The sequence below is a fragment of the Hemitrygon akajei genome, chromosome 5 (genome assembly GCF_048418815.1).
Source record: "Hemitrygon akajei chromosome 5, sHemAka1.3, whole genome shotgun sequence".
Lineage (NCBI taxonomy): Eukaryota > Metazoa > Chordata > Chondrichthyes > Myliobatiformes > Dasyatidae > Hemitrygon > Hemitrygon akajei.
This window is the reverse complement of record NC_133128.1, coordinates 158,365,902-158,386,306: the sequence shown is the minus strand read 5'-3', so window position 1 is coordinate 158,386,306 and position 20,405 is coordinate 158,365,902. Positions and strand designations below refer to the sequence as shown.

Below are 20,405 nucleotides of genomic sequence, written 5' to 3'. Positions count from 1 at the left end.
GTGAAGTGTTGATTTCACGTACGTCAGAACCACCTCCCCCCTCTATCGCATCCTCAAGTCAGTTAACAATGTCTAAGTTATGTATAAACCTCATGTAACTTTGTGCAGATGGCCTGTTCCTAGATGTTTTTGACAATAAGAAAATATAAGAGAGATTGTGGGTACAAATGTATACAACAGTGGCTGATGCATGCAGTTCTAGTCACCCTGCTGCAGTAAGGATGTATTTGCACTAGTGAGAGTACCAAGTCAATTCACCAGAATACTGGCAGAGGAGAATGTTTCAGTTATGAGGATAGACAGGATTTGTTTTCCTTGAAACTAAGGAATCTATTGGGGAAATTTGATTGAGACGAAGATAGTTAAAAGATAGGAAATTGTTCCCCATTGCACAGGATATTTAAAAGTAGAGGGCCTAAGTGAGGGTAACAGATTTAGAGGGGATCTGAGGAAGAATCTTTTCACTCAGAAGCTGGTTGGAACACACTGCCAGAAAGAACTGTCACAAACTTTAGCTAGCAGCTAGACAAGCAATTGAATTACTCTGTCAAAGAAGTGCCAAGTGCTGGCAAATGGAATTAGTGTTGATGGATATTTGATGGTTAGTATGGAAATAATAGGCCAAATAGCTTCTTTCTGTGCTTTACCACTCAATGACATTTAAAAGTGAAGTAATTTAAACAATTTAAAATGATTAAGACTCAGATATATTTAGAAATAAATTGAAGCAAAATATTTTTAATATCTAACTTAAATTTTCTTCCCAAATTCATGAAAATATAAACATGCTTAATTTTGAATGGCACAAAAATTGACATTTTATAAAATGGTCCTGTTTTTAGATTCAAGGACTTATTTCTGATATTGAACAGGATCTTAGCAATGGAAATAAATACACAACTATAAAAAAGACATTATGATGTGATTACCAGTAGTGCACAACTCTTTTGTGGAGAAAAAAAAGTTGTATAATCTAAAACACTTTCAAGAGGCAGAAATTGAGAAACATGTTTTATTTGTCTACCAGTTTCGAGCTTGAGTGTTATACAGCCTGTCCTAAACATTTCATCATGAAATACCCGTAGCCTCTCGTACTGTAGTCAAGCCTTATATGGCAGCAGCCACAATGATTGGCAAATCTGCATCAAAAATGCATAGGAACCTGATTCAGCATGGTGTAATACTGGAGCATATTTCACAGTGTAACACTAAGGGATAGTCTTAACTGTATAATACTGGGGCACAGTACTGATAGCCACAGGTCTGTCATTATATAACACTAGGGTATTGTACTGGTGGGCACGAGTCTGTTACCGTATAACAGTGATATATAATACTGCTGACAAAAGAAAATATATTTCCCAAGAGTGTCCATTGAAAGTAGCTCGCATTGTATTTTGCACAGGGGACTGAGATGAAAGGTAAATAGAGGTAAATATGTCAAGAAAGGTTTTGCACTTAATTATCAATTATCAGTCACAAACAACCTGGTTAGAATTTACTGAAGCTTGCTTTACATTAAGTATCTGATGTCTAATGTACCTGATGTACAGTACTTAATGTAAAGCAAGCTTCAGTAAATTCCAACCAGGTTGTTTGTTTAAAACAAAGTTCTAAAAGTTGTAAAAAAATATCAAGTTTTTATTCCCATGAATGCATAAGAATACAAGTTGCAGCCCAACTTGGTTAAAGTTTTCCTGAGTGTAACAGTATAGGCTGTTATTATATACTACAGTATGTACAAAATCCTTTTGGCAAAATTTTAGAAGAATCTTTTGAATGGCTTTAATTATTTACAAATAGGGTATGAAATATTCAAAAAGTAATACAATTGTATTACAATTGATACAAAGTTTATAATTCAATAACAAATATTTTTGCTCATAATTATACCACTGTAAAAATGGAAATGAAAAACCAGAGAATGTTAAAAATTCAAGGGGTGTGGTGTGATGTGGTGTGCGGCTGATGCCTTTCATTCAAGTGTGTATAATATTAGATAATGGATCTCAACACTGTAATCATTATATGACATTTTAAAACTTTAAAGTGCAAAATGACTAAGATTTTATTACTGGATATTTATAGAATATTGTTAAAATATAAAAACATAACTTACAGAGTTCATGAAAATGTGTGGTGCCTTTAAATTCACTGAATATTGATTTATCTCATCCATTAATTCTTTATCAAAACAGTTACATACAAAGCACTAATCAAGTAAGTGAAATCTACAGCTTTAAGTAGATTTAACCAGCTAATATTTAGTGAAAACTAATATCAAATAGGGTAGCTATTTCTTATGAAATAATAATGTCAATGTGTAAACCTCATTCATATTGCCCAGTTCATATGCATAATTTCACAGTCTTTGTCCCACAAGTGAACGTGACCAGCACATTTCATGATCTTGGATATTCATGCATTTTGTTGAGTAAGTTCCATTTCAACTGCACAATAAGTTAAAGTACCATTGCCAATAAAACAATAACTTTCAAAAATTGTACAAAATAACCACAGCAGATACTAATTAGAAGTATGACAGGAAAAAGCACCGTTGTATCATTCATTTTAAGATCGCTATCCAAATCTACTGCAATTTGCAAATTTTAACATGCAGAAGAAAGTTTCAATCAAACATGTCAAGTATGAATACAGCACTAAGACAAACTTCAAATATCCTTTGAAAGAATGAATTCAGTTAGTACTTGATTTATGGGGTAGATGCAGCCTAGAACAACATTCACAGTTTTATTTCTATGGTCCCTTGATATTAAAAAGAGAACACAAAATTAGACAAGCAGCTATTTTCTCCTACCCCAAAAATAATTCTAGAAGCTTTTATGAGATTCTATCGTTATAGCTGATGGCTATATACCAAAAATGTGTTGACTAAATAAATGTAACAGTAAAGATTATTACATCATAAAGATTTTTATATTGCAATCAACCTGTTGCTCTCCCATGTTAAAAGTAGCCTTAGCTGGATTGGAGTTCTGGGCTTGTATTCAAGTTGCCATTTATAGACTCTGTGTTGGGCTCAGACAACAATAGCAACTGCAACTTGGATCTGATAAATGCTCACTGCACTGTATGAATCTGGAGTGCATACAACCAGGATTGCTGAAACTTGCATCATTATATATTCAATTAAATTGCTTGTTTAATTTTCCACAATACTCTGTTCTTTGACTTCCCTCAAAAATGTGCATGTTATATGGAGTTCGTCATATGGGATATTGTGAATGGAATTCTGGAGATCAGCTTCAGATCAAATCATTGCTTCAAAACATACAGCAGTCTCGATTTCTGCAGGACTCAGCTGCTGTTTCAGTTCAGCATATACTCCTGGTGACATAGGAAGTAAGTCCGATGAAGAAACTGGAGCCGTGGAAGCATTTGGACTGAAAAGTATAACAAATTAATGGTTAACACAACACATTATTTTGTTAAAAATCAATAAATTAATTGTCTACTCAGACTTACAATTCAGAGAATGGGATAAACCTTGAGGAAATGTAGCCTTTCTTCTCTGTCTCAGTAGGTTCAGAAACTGTTTAAGAAATGCATATTAGGTTCAGTTTTTCATAAACCAAATATTATTGTTTTAATGAGGTTAGTTGCATATTTTGCAGTGTGATAAAATTAAGGAAGTTCAACTTTTAATGCAGGAATTAAAGGTATATTTATCTTAAGATGGGTAAATGCAATGTTGTAGGAAACAGGAATTTTTAATGAAGCACCAAAAATAAAGCACTGGATAAGTTAAACCTCTTTTTTCAGGCACCACAAACACGAGAAAATCTGCAGATGCTGGAAATCCAAAGCAGCGCACACACAAAATGCTGGAGGAACTCAGCAGGCTAGGCAGCATCTATGGAAAAGAGTAAACCATCAACATTTTGGTCTTTTTCAGTCCTGAAGAAGGGTCCCAGCCCCAAAATGTCGACGGTTTACTCTTTTCCATAAATGCTGCCTGGTCTGCTGAGCTCCTCCAGCATTATGTGGGTGTTGCTCTTTTTTTTTTTAGAACCTTTGATGAGATATTTGTTAAATTTTGCAGTCTATCATCTTCAAGTCCACTACAACCAACCAGGCAAAGCTGATGTGTTAAAGACCTTTAGTCAATGATTTGAGAAATGGAATCCAAATGTAATTCAATTATTTTCTGAGCTGGTTGTTAAAATGACATAGCCAATTAAGAACACTAGCTATTTATTGCCAGTAGTCATGATACTGACCTTCCTTTGGCTTATTATTGTAATGCTTCCCAAATGCTTTATCCTTCGGAATATCAGGATATAGATACTGCAGCGGGTTCTCCGGAATATTTTCAGCCACCATTACTTTGTAGTCTCGGATAATATCAGGCAAAGGGACCGCTAACAACTGGCTCTTGGAATAAGGTTCCACGGAATGAAATTTCATTTCCCCTGAAATAACAATTAATAAAAATTGTGCTCAGAGTCTTAGCAAAATGGACATTAAAAATTAAGTAAAGAATCAATCATACATGGAACATACTTGTTTTAGGAACCTGATGTGCATTTCTATAAAAAGCTCTAAGAGGATAATTGGGAAAGAGTGCAAATCCTTTAACTTTAAAAAAAATCAAATGGTATTACAGCACCTTTTTATTGCTTATGAAATAATTTACTTGTTTTGAGAAATGGCACAATTCACCTAGTTCATAAAACAATTATATCAGAATATATCAGCTTTATGTAACTTCTAATTCCCAGTCAATCTATAACAAAATAGAAGTAACAATGGAAGCAATCTTTTTTAAATCAAACAATCAAGAAGTGTAGATAAGTGAAAATCTATAAAGAAACTATAGATGCTGGAAATCTAAAATAAAATGATTGAAATATTCAGGAGGTCAGGCCACAATGAAAGAACAGAAACAGAGTTACATTTAACATTAAATGTAACGTGGGCGCTAGCAGTTAGCATGACGTTATTACAGCCAAAGGCATTCTGGAGTTCAAAGTTCAGTTCCAACAGTCTTCGGTAAGGAGGGAAGTCCTCCCTGAGGAATGAGTAGGTTTTCTCTGGGTCCTCAGGTTTCCTCCCACAGCCCAAAGATGTATCGGGTAGGTTAATTAGTCATGATAAATTGTCCCATGATTAGGTTAGAGGTAATTGGTGTTGTCGGGGGGATGCTGGGGTAGCATGGCTCGAAGGATCAGAAGGGCCTACTCTGTGTTATATCGCGAAATAAAATAAAATAAAGACCCTTTGTCAGATTTGGGAAGGAATCAGAAGGTGCAGGGAAAATAAGGGGAGGCATATCTTGAGGGTAAAATCAGAGTGACCGTGTAGCTAAGTTGTAGACAAGATCTCTAGTTAATGAGTGATTGGGAGTGGTTAGAGATCGAGAACATAGATGAAAGAACACAGGAGTGAGAAATGCAGTGCAGGAGGACATGCCTGGCAGGTCTCAATTCCCAAAGAGAAAGGGGAAATGAACCAAACAAGCTGAGCTAGTACAACAGATGGACAATTGATAAAGTTGTAGAAATCTAGTTAGCTGAAGTTGTAAAATTTAATATTGATTTCAAAGACCACACAGGAGATGAGATGCTGCTTTATTTATCATTTATTTGACTGTGTCAAATAATGAATTATTAATAAGCTATTAAATTCTCCATTCCACTCCCACTGTCTTATCAGTCCCTGATCGCCTGTATTTTTACAATATAAAGGTGTTTGTTAAAATGTCACTTATTGGGTTTGTTAGGATTATTAGGATTGGAAAACACCTGATTTTAAAAAAAACATTACATCCTGAGCTTTATAAGTAGAGGCATAGAGAACAAAACAAGGAAATCCTGATCAATCTTTATGAAACACTTGCTTTGCCAATGTTGGAGTGTTCTGTGGGCCACACTCCAGGAAGGAGATACTGGCTTCAGAGAGGCTGCAGGAGATATTCACTAATATAATCCCAGGGACAGGGACACTTATTTAAATGATGAAACTAGTTTTGTTTTCTTTGGAATGTGGAGACTGAGGAGAATCAGAGAGGTGGTTAACTTAAGAAGAAAATAGATAGAATAGATGCAGAAAAGTGTTTTTGTTCATGGACGGGTGTAAGCCCAAGGGAAAGGAGATGATTAGCAAAATACATTAAGAATAACTTTTTAAAATTATGACCGGCCAGAGTGGTCAGTGCATCAGTGTTTCTGCCAGGACTCTCTTACTCCACTCTCCACATACGAGGGGCGATTGATATGTTCATGGCCTAAGGTAGAAGGAGTCAATTTTAGAAAACCTTGCACATTAAGAAGAGGGACGCCTCACGTCTTAATAAGCTGGTAAGGAAGGCGGGCTCTGTCGTGGGCAAAGTACTGGAGAGTTTAACATCGGTAGCTGAGCGAAGGGCGCTGAGTAGGCTACGGTCAATTATGGATAACTCTGAACATCCTCTACATAGCACCATCCAGAGACAGAGAAGCAGTTTCAGCGACAGGTTACTATCGATGCAATGCTCCTCAGACAGGATGAAGAGGTCAATACTCCCCAATGCCATTAGGCTTTACAATTCTACCGCCAGGACTTAAGAACTTTTTAAAAGCTATTATTAATGCTTTTTGAGATAGTGAATTAGATGCATATCATATTTTTTTACTGAGTTAAGTATTGTATGTGATTAGTTTTGCTACAACAAGTGTATGGGACATTGGAAAAAAGTTGAATTTCCCCATGGGGATGAATAAAGTATCTATCTATCTATCTATCTATCTATTTATCTTTCAACATAGTCCAATCCTACATTTACACACATAGTTCAGCGGTCGTGGAGCATACGGATCTTGGACCTCCCGAAAGTGTCCACAGCAGGAGTGATTGATAAGTTTGTGGCCTAAGGTAGAAGGAGATGAGTTATGCAGCTGTCGTTACATACACATGCAGGTCAACTCTTTGAGTGATTAGGCAGAAAGTTTGAAGTTAATAACTCACCTCCTTCTACCTTAGGCCATGAACATATCAATCACCCCTCGTATGTGGAGAGTGGAGTAAGAGAGTCCTGACAGAAACACATTCAATTAATCAAGCCTGAAGGTGGCCAATGTACTGATGAGGGGTTCAGCAGATGAGCCACATAGCAAGGTAGAATAGACAGACAATGCTAAAGCAGAAGCCCATCCAGGGGTTACCTGTGACACCAAAGGTTTTGAACCATTTGTTTCCCAAAAAATATCTAATATATAAGTACTGAGAACAAGACTACTATTCACATAGTATATTCAAATGTTTCTGAAACATGATGCCTACAGCCTTAGTTACTGAGTCAAATACAGAGTCAGAGAATAGTCATAGTTCAGCTTATCCCATCTGAATGAGCCCACGTCAAAGCAATCCAGTCATGTCTCTCCCCTAGTATCATCCCATAGACTTACAAATTATTTTCTTTGATATTTATCTACCTCCCTTTTGAACATGACAATTGAGCCAGCCAACACTTCCACCTCTGGAGATGCACTGACCACTCTGGCCGGTCATAATTTTAAAAAGTTATTCTTAATGTATTTTGCTAATCATCTCCTTTCCCTTGGGCTTACACCCGTCCATGAACAAAAACACTTTTCTGCATCTATTCTATCTATTTTCTTCTTAAGTTAACCACCTCTCTGATTCTCCTCAGTCTCCACATTCCAAAGAAAACAAAACTAGTTTCATCATTTAAATAAGTGTCCCTGTCCCTGGGATTATATTAGTGAATATCTCCTGCAGCCTCTCTGAAGCCAGTATCTCCTTCCTGGAGTGTGGCCCACAGAACACTCCAACATTGGCAAAGCAAGTGTTTCATAAAGATTGATCAGGATTTCCTTGTTTTGCTCTCTATGCCTTTACTTACAAAGCTCAGCATGTAATGTTTTTTTTAAATCAGGTGTTTTCCAATCCTAATAATCCTAACAAACCCAATAAGTGACATTTTAATAAACACCTTTATATTGTAAAAATACAGGCGATCAGGGACTGATAAGACAGTGGGAGTGGAATGGAGAATTTAATAGCTTATTGATAATTCATTATTTGACACAGTCAAATAAATAATAAATAAATTGATGCCAGCTTGAAAAGCAGCATCTCATCTTCTGTGTGGTCTTTGAAATCAATGTTAAATTTTACAACTTCAGCTAACTAGATTTCTACAACTTTATCAATTGTCCGTCTGTTGTACTAGCTCAGCTTGTTTGGTTCATTTCCCCTTTCTCTTTGGGAATTGAGAACTGCCAGGCATGTCTTCTACCAGGAATGTGCTAGGTTTTCTAAAATTGACTCCTCCTACCCTAGGTCATGAATATATCAATCACCACTCGTAGTCACCATGACACACAACCAGATGTCAAATTCTGCACCAGACTGCACTTCCCCTGCACCATCTGTGCTTGCTGACCTTCACTGAATTCTGCTCAAACAGCACCTCAGTTCTAAAACTTGTATCCTTGTTGTCAAACCCCAGTTGTGTCAAACCCCACTTTGATCTCTTTCTCCACCCCACCCATCAAGGGTATAATCCGATCTAGTTGTTTATGTCTCTGAGATGCATGCATTCCTGCAACTCTGGCCTTGATCATCCCTAAATACCCAAGGTGTATCTAAATTGTTTTGTGTTATTTAATTAATATCGACATTCTTATTATTTCTTTGAGTACTTAAATACATTTATTGCTGGTAGTTTAATGATTTGGTAACAGATCATATATTACCTTTCATCTGAATGATGTAACAGGCTCTGTCAGCTGGATGGTATACTCCAATTCTTATAAATTTCTAGAAATGTTATTATCTGCCCTTGAGTAAATGCCATGACTAAGAGAATAATTATAGTTTCTATCACCAAAATATACAAGTAATCCAAGTGTTTTCAGCATTTGTTTCCACCCAAGTTTGATCACACTCAGTGGTCTAAATATTATCACCATGTAGGGCAGTGGGAAGCCAATAAACCATTTCTGAATTGTAATCATTATTGTACCACATCAAACATATAAGGTCGACCACAGCTGACAGTAGGTCACTTTACCATATTCGGTCAGATTGCTTTGATCTAGGCCGAGCCTCAAGGTCATCCGAAATTTCAGTAGTTAAGGGCCTCATTGCCTCTCGTGTCTCACTGTTGTGGCTCTTCATGATGCGGAAGCGAGCCACTAGTAGTGAACAGGCCTCAAGCAGTGTCAGCCGAGACCCTGCTTGTGCTATCAAGGCCAGTTTAAAATTAGCTATATTTGTCACCTGCGTATTGAAGCATACAGATTATACTGGGGAGCTGCCCACAATTATTGCCACACTTTTGGAGCCAAAATAGCATGCCCACAACTTACTGACCCTAACTCTAACTGTACATCTTTGAGATATGGGAGGAAATTGAAGCACCCAGAGGAAACCCATGCAATCATGGGGAGAATGTGCAAACTCCTTACAGGCAGCGACTGGAACCAATCGCCAATGGAGGATCATTGGTTGTGCTGCTGTTACCGTGCTAACACTTTAGAAACAATTTAAATAATTAAATACATGAATTACTGCATTATTATTGTGGTTAGGTGTGCAAGATATACCTAGCCCCTCAGTTCTAAGTCCAGGGGTGTAGTGAATCCATTCTCTGGTTAGGTAACATTACAATCCAGCTCAATTATTTTCAGTCATTACTTTAATACTCATAATCTGTTGTGCACAACAGAAGGGGGAATTTATTTTTATGGAAACACTATAAAGGTCATTAACACAGTTTGAAACAACCTTGTATATGTAAACCTTATTATGGCACCATGTTAGTGTAGCAGTTAGTGAAACACCATTACAGCTTAGGGCACTGGAGTTCAGAGTTCAAATCCAGCTTCCTCTGTAAGCAAGTTTGTACATTGCTTCCCATGTGTAGGTGGGTTTCCTCTGGGTGCTCGGGATTCCTCCCACTGTCCAAAAATGTACCGGTTGGTAGGTTAGTTTGTCATTGTGATTAGGCAAGGGTTAAACTGGTGGGTTACCGGGCGGTGCAGCTCAATGGGCCAGAAGGGTGTGTTCCGCACTGTATTTTAAAATAAAAATAAAGAAATAATGTGGTTTCAATAAGTATCACTAATGCTGTGATGATGATTGTGTTGACTGGTGGATATGTAAATTTGTATTTACTGGCTTTAGAGCAGCAGGTAGGTGAATGAATGTTTGCATGTTACCGTGACCTCACGTTATACATCTTTTTGCACAGGCCATCCCCGGGCAAGGAACAAATTCTATTTTTATCAACACCCATAAGTTGATCTTGTTGACAAGTCATAAAATGCAGAAAAATAACTCCATCTGTAACTATACTCCACAGTATTGTAAAAAAATGGCATCAGAACTATGGAGTCCAAGTACATAGCTCACTGGCAGTGGAGCCACAGGTAGACATGGCAGTGAAGAAGCCCTCTGACACACTAGCCTTCATAAGTCAGGGCACTGAGTATAAAAGTTGGGAGTTCATGGAGCAAGATTTAATAGGAACTGGTGAGGCATTTATTTTTAAACACACAAAAGCTGGTATCTGTATGGAATGAGCTGCCAGAGAACGTTCTTGAGGTTAACAGTAGGACAGCTACATAGATTAAAAAGGCTTCAAGTGTTCTGAGTCAAATTTGGCAAATGGGATCAACTTGGATGGGATACTTTGGTAGGCATGGACCAGTTGGGCTGAAGGGCCTGCTGTATAACTTGATGATTCTAATTACTAAAGTGGAGAGAGAGAGAGAGAAATTAGTTCAACTCTTTGTTAGAACAAACATGCTTTATTTTTATGGAACATTAATGAATGTCAGACTTCTGAATTTGACAATATTCGTATGTATGAGAGTCCATCAATCAGGTGTTCATGGTGTAGTGATGCCCTGTAGATGCTTGTTAGGGAGGTCTAAATACCTGCTTGCAATCCCCACCCTCCACACCAACTTGCACAAGTTTACTGCTTAATTCATGCTTCTAAAAATTCCAGCAGAATGAGCAATCACCTTTGTGAAAAAGGGGAAAGCCAGCTTGACTGTCAAAACTTCTGACTGTAAAATTTTGTTACAATTTTTCAAAATTCAAATAAAATACTGTCATACAAATTAACCATTTCTGCACCGTGAACATTTAAAAAAAATCTTAGATGTGACAGGTACCTTGTTTTGCCGTCAACAATTCTGATCCCCTTCTATTGAATTCGTAACATAGTTTTGTAGTGCAAAATAAATTTCATCACAAAGAAAGAGCCCCAGGTAAAACATCTAACCATGAAAGGCATTCTGGCCTACAACTTCAATCTGATAAAATCAATGCTTGTGTGTACAGTTCAGTTAATTTTCACAATCCAAGTATATTGGATTGGGTCCATTCACACAAGTTAAAGTGTGATAAAGTACTTGCCAAGAAGTTCACACATAGGAACTAAAAATTTTGTTTCTAAACCTCTTTGGTCAGTTAAGAAGTCATAAAGTAGCACATTATAAATGGCAGCCTTTCTGGAGCTTTTAGCAAAGGTAAAATTAGCTAAAATTGTGCTGGTCCTGTCTTTAATGTTCATGGGCAAACACTTTGTAACAGGTGCAATTAGCTTGCTCATAATGAGGTATGTTTTGTTATAATCTGCTACAAGGAATATTACAGAAATAAGGAGATAGGTAGTGAAATATTACTCTGTTCTTTCTGTCTATACAATTAGTCTGTTGGCTTGTAATGGATCTCGTAATAGAGGAATACAAAATGACAGATAGGGTAGATAGCAGGAAACTTTTTCCTCAGAGCAGAGGTACCTAAAACTAGAGGGCATATATTTAAGGTAAAGGATTGGGAATTAAGAGAGTATCTGACAAATAATTCTTTCACCTAGATCAGGGGTGGCAAATCTTTCTGAGAGCCTGTACCTAAATAGGCAATAAGATTCTAAGCAATTCTCTCACATGCCAAGATAAATTGTGAGCAGAGATTGTCACTGATTATTCACAAATGACAGAAGAAAAACTCTAAGTAGAGAGAAGCCAATGCCAACTGGCCCAACTGTTTACGATCCAAATACGAGGAAATCTGCAGATGCTGGAAATTCAAACAACAACACACAAAATGCTGGTGGAACACAGCAGGCCAGGCAGTGCTTCTCCCTATAGATGCTGCCTGGCTTGCTGTGTTCCACCAGCATTTGTGTGTGTTGTTGTTTGACTATCCAAATACTGATGTGTACACCAGGTCTGCAAGAATTCCAAATTGCATCATTTAATGTCACATGTTCTTGCAACTGTCTAGCTGGTGCCAAGACAGCATAAGATGATTCCTTTGAGATAATATCACTGCTCTCAGGTTGTAAAAAAAATAATTTGATCATTCATTTGGCCCTAAAGATAATCATTATGTATCGTTTTATTATGGATGGGGTGGCACTGCGTGCTGTGTGCCAACAAAGTCTCTGTGCATGCCATAGGTTTGCCTCCCCTATAAGAGGATGGTTGGAATTTGAATCCAGTGCCAGTGGTGTTGGTGGATACAGGGAGTCTCATAATATTGAAGTAGCTAGATGAGAGTCTAGATTACCAAGGCATAAAGAAGGCTAGAGAAAGTGCTGGTAAATAGGATTAGTATAGACATAGTGGGGCATAGGGCCTGTTTCAATCCTATATGACTCTATGATTTTGACTAAACTTTTGACTTTGATCGTGGCTGACTAAATTGGAGAATCTCTTACCACCTCACCATTTTCAGATCGATCCACCCAGGTAAAGGTAATAGCACCATCCCTGCTGCTTTCACTGAACCGGAGTAGGAAAGTGCCAGACGGTTTATCCTTCAGTAATGTGCGTTCCTTCTCCTTACTCACAAATCCCACAATGTATCTGAAGAAAGAAGTTATTTAGAAAAGGTTACATAATAATGGAATTTCACGGTGTAAAGACTGAGATTATTTCCTTTTTTAAACCATTTTTGTGTAAATTTTGTTCCCCTCACTCCTTTTCTGCACACAATGTTGAACACAGTACTGCAGAATTGTTATATTTTTGGAGCAGTCAATTTAATGACATTGTGTACAGTTCTGAGTATGTGCAGGTTCTTTGGTGCTATAAAAAAGGGAACAGCTGTGTTTTTATTGTGCTTGGCAATAAATAATACGATTCTGCAGGTATGAGCAGTATCTAAAGGTTTTCTGCAGAGGATGACACACTGGATTAGAGGGCCAGTTAGCCATTCATGCCTGTGAAAAAGCAATACAACCTGACTATGCTTTTCCCTATCCCTTCAGGGATTTTATTCAAAACCGGATTTATCTTCCATTGCAAAGTCCCATGGAAATTTTCTTCAACCACTCTTTGCTTAAGAATTGCTAGTTTAAAAAAAGACCTGGTTCTTTTCCCACTCTTGTTGAAGCCATATCCCCTGGTTTTCTCTGCTGCAACAAACTGTTCCACTCTGCATGCACAGCCCATTAATTAGAACACCCCACTCTCTCCTTTGACCTTTGCTGTACTGAGAACAGCCTCAGCTCCTCCAAGCTTTTCTTTGAATGCGAATCTCTAACTCCAGAGTCCCTTCCACTTGGATCCACCTCGCTTGCCACCTCTTGCCCTGCCCCTCCTCCCTCCCCCTTCTCTTTCACCAATCGGCTTCCCAGCTCTTTACTTCACTCCTACCCCTCTCCTGGTTTCACCTATCACCTCGTATTTCTTCCTGCTCTCCCATGCCTTCTTACACTGACTTTTCATCTAATTTTTTTCCCCAGTCCTGATGAAAGGTCTCAGCCCAAAATGTTGACTGTTTACTCTTTTCTGTGGATGCTGCCTGGCCTGCTGAGTTCCTCCAGCATTTTGTGAGTAGAATATTATATAACTCATTAGTAAGGTCATTAATGTGTTAAACAGGGCTTTAGAATAAGGGGCAGGTGTAAAGAGGATTAAGAAATGTCAAGATCCATATGATCTAATATTAAAAGTTGTCTGTAGTATAGTACATCACATATTAAGGTGTACAATATATCAAAACTATATAATTGTCAAATATAACTGGTGTTTCAAATAAGGGTTGACTTTATTTTGCTCTTACTTGTAATGTGTGGAGTGGCATGGTAGCGTAGTGGTTAGCACAATGCATTACAGTACCAGTGACCCGGGTTCAATTCCCACCACTGCCAGTAGGGAGTTTGTACCTTCTCCCTGTGACTGTGTGGGATTCTTCTGAGTACTCCGGTTTTCTCCCACAGTCGAGAGGACACTCTGGTTAGTAGGTTAATTGGTTATTATAAATTGTCCCGTGACGAGGCTAAGTCGGGGTTTGATGGGTGGCACAGCTTGAAGGGCTGATTTTGCACCATACCCCAATAAATTAGGCATGTGGTCTAAATTTTTATCACATTGATGCTTGCATGATTTACTTATCTAGAAGTGAGTTTAATTAATACCCAGTCAAAAAAGGCATAATTATAGGTGCAAATAAAGAATGAGTCACCATTCTTTGAATTTTGCAAGATAAATGTAAAGCTCATTTGTCAAATGTAACTGATGACTGTTGAATAATGTAAAATTGATTGCTGCAGATTTTGTGGCAGATTAAAACAGCAGCTTCTAACTATTAAAAGAAACATTTCTTACAGAAGAACAGGTTGTTTTAATAACTGTCCCTATGGTAAATTTAGCAACTTCATATTTCAAGAATACTGTCACAGTAACAATATGCAGAAGGCATCACATTTATAACCATTATTATTTTAAAAATTATTAACTGGCACATTTGGTTACCCATCAATCCACAAAGTCAAAAGGTGTTTCTTGATGAGTTCCAGGATTCCATCCAACCACAACCAGAAACTGAATCTGTTTGGCAGATTCTCCTGAAAATTAAATCACAGAAAATGACTAAAGCATTTGAAGTAGGAGTGTTTTGAAGCTCAAAACTGGTTGTAATTGAGGAACAAAATGCTGTCTATAGAACTTAGAGGTGCAGGTCTAGGAGTCTGCATTGGACCATAGACATAAGAACACAGTCACATATTCACTTCCTATAAATGCTGTGCTTTCTAAACAATAGTTGTAACACAGCAATCATTTGTATTTTTGGAATGCAATTAACATGGAAAAATACTCATAAATATTTACCAAAACAGGAATGCTAACTCAGTAGAAAAAAAAGACTAAGAGGAATTAGTCAATTACTTTATCCATGAAAGAAGTTTTAAAGGAGAAAGAGATGTGGAAAGTTTTATGAATTACAAAAATCAAAAGTGGAGCCACAGTAGTGATGGTGGGATGAGTGAAAAGACAGATTACACAAAAGGCCTGAATCAAAAGATGAGAATTGAGGATGGGGAATTGGTGGGGAGAGGATTTTTGAATGGATATTAAAGAATTAAAAGAAAGGTTGATGCTAGACATGTGAAATGGAATGTTAAATTTATCAACCTGAAGTATCAGGATCAAATAAAAGGCATTGTTGACATGGGTGATGAGTGGGCAGGACATGATCCAAAACAGAGTTTTCAATGAGTAAAGTAAATGATTGCTTGGGAATGAAAGACTGCCAGAACGTCCAGTGCCCCAAATGATGACAAATAGTGCAAGATCTTTTCAGTGGTTGACAGGTTGTAACAGGTAATGTGACAGAGGTGAAAGTAAGTGGTTTAGTGTTGCTCATTCTGCAACAGTTTACAGAAAACTCCATTATAGTTGCCAACAAGTAAAGCAAGTCACCCCTGGAAAGCAAACAATGAAGTCAAAACGTTGGGGGAGAGAAAGGGTCAGGGTTCATTCCCCAAAAGGAAACTAATAACTGTGGTTACGTAGGCCCCAAAACTGAACAATGCTATTAAGGCACAATGAACAGGTGATGTGCACCAGGCCTGAGAACACTACTCTACTGCACACTGTCAAGCTCTTCTGCACATTTTGTGTCTGATGCACAGAGACCGGAAAGAAAACCACAAACTTAGTGTAACTTAATGGGCTCAGGATTTTCCTTTGTGAAGGACCTTTACTGATTTAAACTGAACTACCTACAACATAAAAATGTCGTGCTGCCTAACCCAGTTTCTTGGCTTTATAAAAATGTTGTACAATACTTGGACTTCTAGTTTTCTGTTGCAAAATTATGTCTGATAGTCATTCTGCCCAGCACTATCAATTTCAAATTTATTGGCATCTGACTGTACGTGTATAGAACCAAATGAAAAATTGCTCCTCTGGATCATGACTGATAGTAGTGAAATCCAAGAGGAAGCTACTGACATGATGAAGGAAACCCTGAACACTGCCAGAGATGGAGGATCTTCATTGCTGCCCTAAACACCAGGCGGTGTAACAGGTAGTAATCTAAACACTGTGTAGATGTGGATACGTAGATTTTAGATTTGCACTTTAGACCACCCTCCCTTTCCACCCTTAGCGAATTGAGAAGGACTTTACAATGCAATGAAAATGTAAAGGTTTTGAAGGAGAATATAAATCAGAGAATATTTTATCTGAAGGTGGAGCATTTCCATTACTGATGCTTTAGTTGCTGAGCAATGAACTAATAGAATGTTTAGTTTTATTATTCAAAGATGAAGAATATTTCCATTGTATCAGACTATCATTATACCATGACGTCAGCAAAGTACATTTACCTAGCAATAGTTTGGAGATTGTGAGTGCGTCAACCACTTAATGCAAATAATACACCCCTTAAGGATATTTGTAAAATTATCTAAGTGCAAAATGAAAAGGAAAATACTAGATGCAAAAACTAGTTCAGAATACAACATAGCAATAACATGAATATGGGCATTTCTATGTCTAAAATGTTATCTTGGCTCATGACCCCAGTACTACAAAGTACTAATCAGACTTTTAATAATATAATAGCACGATGTTAAAAGCTCTACTTGCCTTACAGAATTTATTCCATGAAATGTGGCAATCATTGTAATTCACCTGCTGTCCTAGAAACGAGTACCAAAATAGTTACTAAATATATAAAATAGAAATAGATAATTTTTTTCTCATGTTAGGAATTATAAATTACATAAGTTCTTACTCCTGTTACCAACTTTTCAAGTTTCCACAAGACTTCTAAGAGTACATATTTAGCCATGGATCTCTGCCACTTTTACTTATTTCCATTTTTTGGGCGCAAAAATTTCTAAGTCAGCTTCTTGAAAATGTCTATACTTGTGCCATTCTGCTGATTGTTTTCGAGTGAACCTACACCAGTACACAGCCAAATTAAGTTGATGTTTTCAAACACCTGAATTTACCATATCTCTTTTAAATAAATCAAATGTCATCCAGAAACCATAACTTCGTCGAAATTCTCATTCTGTCATATAGCAAAAGTAGTGTTGTTTTCCAAGACTTTTACAGAAAAGGCTTTACAACCATGCAAGTTGTAACTTGTTTTGTAACACTGCAAAGGCCAGCTGTGGATATCAATGAATTCATCAAGTATTATAAAATCTAGAGCATTACTTATCATGACCTCTGATGTTGCTTACAGACATTAACACTAGGTTAGAATGAAACCATTTACATATTTTCCCAACTAAACGTTTGGTAGGAGTTAAAAACTTGGTTATTATAACTTATTGTTTTACTGTGAGGCAAGTAAATATAAAACTGAGAACAATGTAAGAATGGAGAGGTAAATTACAAATTTCTTACATATCTACAAGAGACATAAATATCAATACTGTGGATCTTAGTTGCAGCATGTTGCTCGATTGCTGCCAAAAGCATGTGGGTGTAAATATGGTGATAGGTTGTTGGAAGGAATCTTGATTAGCATTTCTTTCATATGTGTAAAAATGAAGATAAACTAGTTCTATATTGCAGTCCTAGGGAAACTTTGCAAGAAAGTCTGGAAGCTTAAAGCAGCAAATAACCAATTCACCACAGTCTGATCATTACATGAAGTTATAATTGAAGGATTTTGTTTTACTGGTGGTCACAGGAGAAAATACTGGCTTATTGGCCACCCATTATAGAAACTCCCTGATTTTCACTTCTATCAATTTTCCATGAATATGAGTTGAAATATTTATTACGTAATTGCCACATTCTTATGCATAATTCTGAAACCTACATTTCTGTATTAGTGCCTGTGCTAAATGTGAACACAACCTAAATGGATTGTTGTAAGAGGATTTAACTACATTTTGGTAATAATTTGAAATAGTTGAAAATATAATCAAAACATATACAGTGGATTCTGACTAACTGTGACACATCAGGACCAGTACATTTAGGCTCAATTAAGCACCTGCTCCATTTAGACAAAGTTTCATGGAAATAGTTAAAAAGGTACAAAATACAAACTACCATTTAATTGAGTTAGAAATTATATATTTAAATTAAATGCAGAACAAATCAGAACACTGCCAAAACTACTACAGTGTATTATTTCCTAATAGTTATTGATGGAGGAATTCTTTCAGTGTACTCTGACGAGTTCTTTTGATTGACTGCAAATTAACAAAATCAGTGCTGACAGTGCTTTTGAAAATTGCATCTTCCAAATTTTCAGTGTCGTTATAATGCTCAAAATGATTGTCAATGCTATCAAATTGTTCGTACTTCCTGACATAGAAGTGAAATTGTTTCATTTTCACTCTTGGCAATTTCTGGCATCTCCAAGCCGCAATGCCTGAAACCACTGTGAGCAAAACCATTCTGAATTGTCTTACTGTTTATTACTCACTAACTATCAGTGACAAAAATCACTGCTTTTTGAATGCGAACACCCGAACCATGCTATTCAAAATCTGTTCGCTCCAAGCACGGCCACATGATGTGCACATGACTGGCGCTAGTTAGAAAATGTTTGTCAACAGCCTTCTGCACCAGTTAAGTGGCATAGTGTCCCAAATAAATGAAGGGAATCCTTTGAAATTGAATTTCAATTTGTTTTTGTTCTTTAGTGTTGTCCCAAATAAATGGCTGCACCGATTAACCAATGGCCTAATTAACTGGAATCCACTGTACTTAAGATGGGCAAGAGAAGAATATAGGTAATAAGCTTAATTGCTCTTTTTGTGTTTTTCAGCCCCATAATAATATTTTGAGAGAATAATATCTGAACAGTAGCTGAACATTTTCACTCAGTAAGAATAGCTAGAGACTCAGACAATTGTGAACAAAAGCAGAAAATGATGAGAAATTCTCAGGAGGTCAGGCTGTATCTGTGAGGAGAAAAACAGAGTTAACATTTTGTTGAAGACCCTTTGTCAAACTGAAAAGGAGATAGGAAAAACATGTAAAGTTGAGGGAGGTGGAGGAGGATGCCTTTGATAGTGTTGAAGCAGTGGTGTTGCTGATGTGAGCCATATCAAAGATAGTGATGAATCAGCACACAGAAGGGAGATTGAAAATTTGACTGAGTGGAACCAAGGAACTGGTTGTAGACTTCAGCAGAGGGAAATCAGAGGTCCATGAGCCAGTAATCATCAGTAACTTGAAATTCCAGGGTGTCACTATCTCAGAGGACCTGTCTTGGACCCATTATATAAATATAAATGCAAAGAAAGCAGAGCAGCGCATCTACTTCCTCAGGAGTCTGTGGAGATTCAACATGTCATCAAAAACCTTGGCAAACTTTTATAGATGTGTGGTGGAAAATATGCCAACTGGCTGCATTACAGCCTGCCATGGGAACACCAATGTCTTTGAGTGGAAAACCCTACAAAAGGTTGTGGATTCAGCCCAGGACATCAGGGGTAAAGCCCTCCCAACCATTGAACACGTCTACATGAAATATTGCTGTAGAAGAGCAGCATCCATCATCAAAGATCTTCTCCACCCAGGCCATGCTCTTTTCTCACTGCTGCCAAAAAGTAGAAGGTACAAGTGCCTCAGGACTCACACCACCAGGTTCAAGAACAGTTACTACCCCTCAACAATCAGGCTTTTGAACAAAAGGGGATAGCTGCACGCATTCTATTTCTGGTGTTCCCACAACAGATGGTCCCACTTTAAGGATTCTTTATCTTGTTATCTCATGCTCTTTCACTTCATATGATTTCATACTCATTATCTATTGATATTTATTTATATTTGCAGTTTGTTGTATACTGATCTAGTTTACAGTTACTGTTCTATAGATTTGCAAAGTATGCCCGCAGGAAAAAGAATCTCAGGGTTGTAGGTGGTGACATGTATGAACTCTGATAATAAACTTTACTTTGAACTTTTTTAAAATTTTGAAACCAGAGTATAAACATAATTATCTTGTCTACAAGTAACTGGGAGCAGTTAGAGCATGAGAACCTAGACGAAATAACTTAGACAAAAGAATGTGAGGTTGTGAAATTCTGAGCAAGGGTACAATCCTAGCAGATCAGGAAGTAGGTTGTAGAATTTAACATTTTGTCCAAGAAATGTGACCAGATGGAAGGTGAAGCTAGCACTGGGCCTCACTGTGACAATACAGGAGCC

The 20,405-nt window shown here is 37.3% G+C and overlaps 1 protein-coding gene across 2 annotated transcripts in view; it reads right to left on the bottom strand.

Moving 5' to 3' along the window:
- Window positions 1-718: 718 nt before the first annotated feature.
- Window positions 719-20,405, bottom strand: part of LOC140728359 (signal transducer and activator of transcription 4-like) — a 122,415-nt gene continuing 102,728 nt past the window's right edge. For both annotated transcript variants that reach the window (XM_073046970.1, XM_073046971.1), the window contains 6 exons: window positions 16,866-16,918; window positions 14,745-14,836; window positions 12,712-12,851; window positions 4,242-4,433; window positions 3,487-3,553; window positions 719-3,404 (listed from right to left, as the gene is read on the bottom strand). In XM_073046970.1, the coding sequence (XP_072903071.1) occupies window positions 3,272-3,404; window positions 3,487-3,553; window positions 4,242-4,433; window positions 12,712-12,851; window positions 14,745-14,836; window positions 16,866-16,918 (677 nt within the window). In that variant the 3' untranslated portion in view covers window positions 719-3,271. The remainder of the gene's footprint in view (window positions 3,405-3,486; window positions 3,554-4,241; window positions 4,434-12,711; window positions 12,852-14,744; window positions 14,837-16,865; window positions 16,919-20,405) is intronic.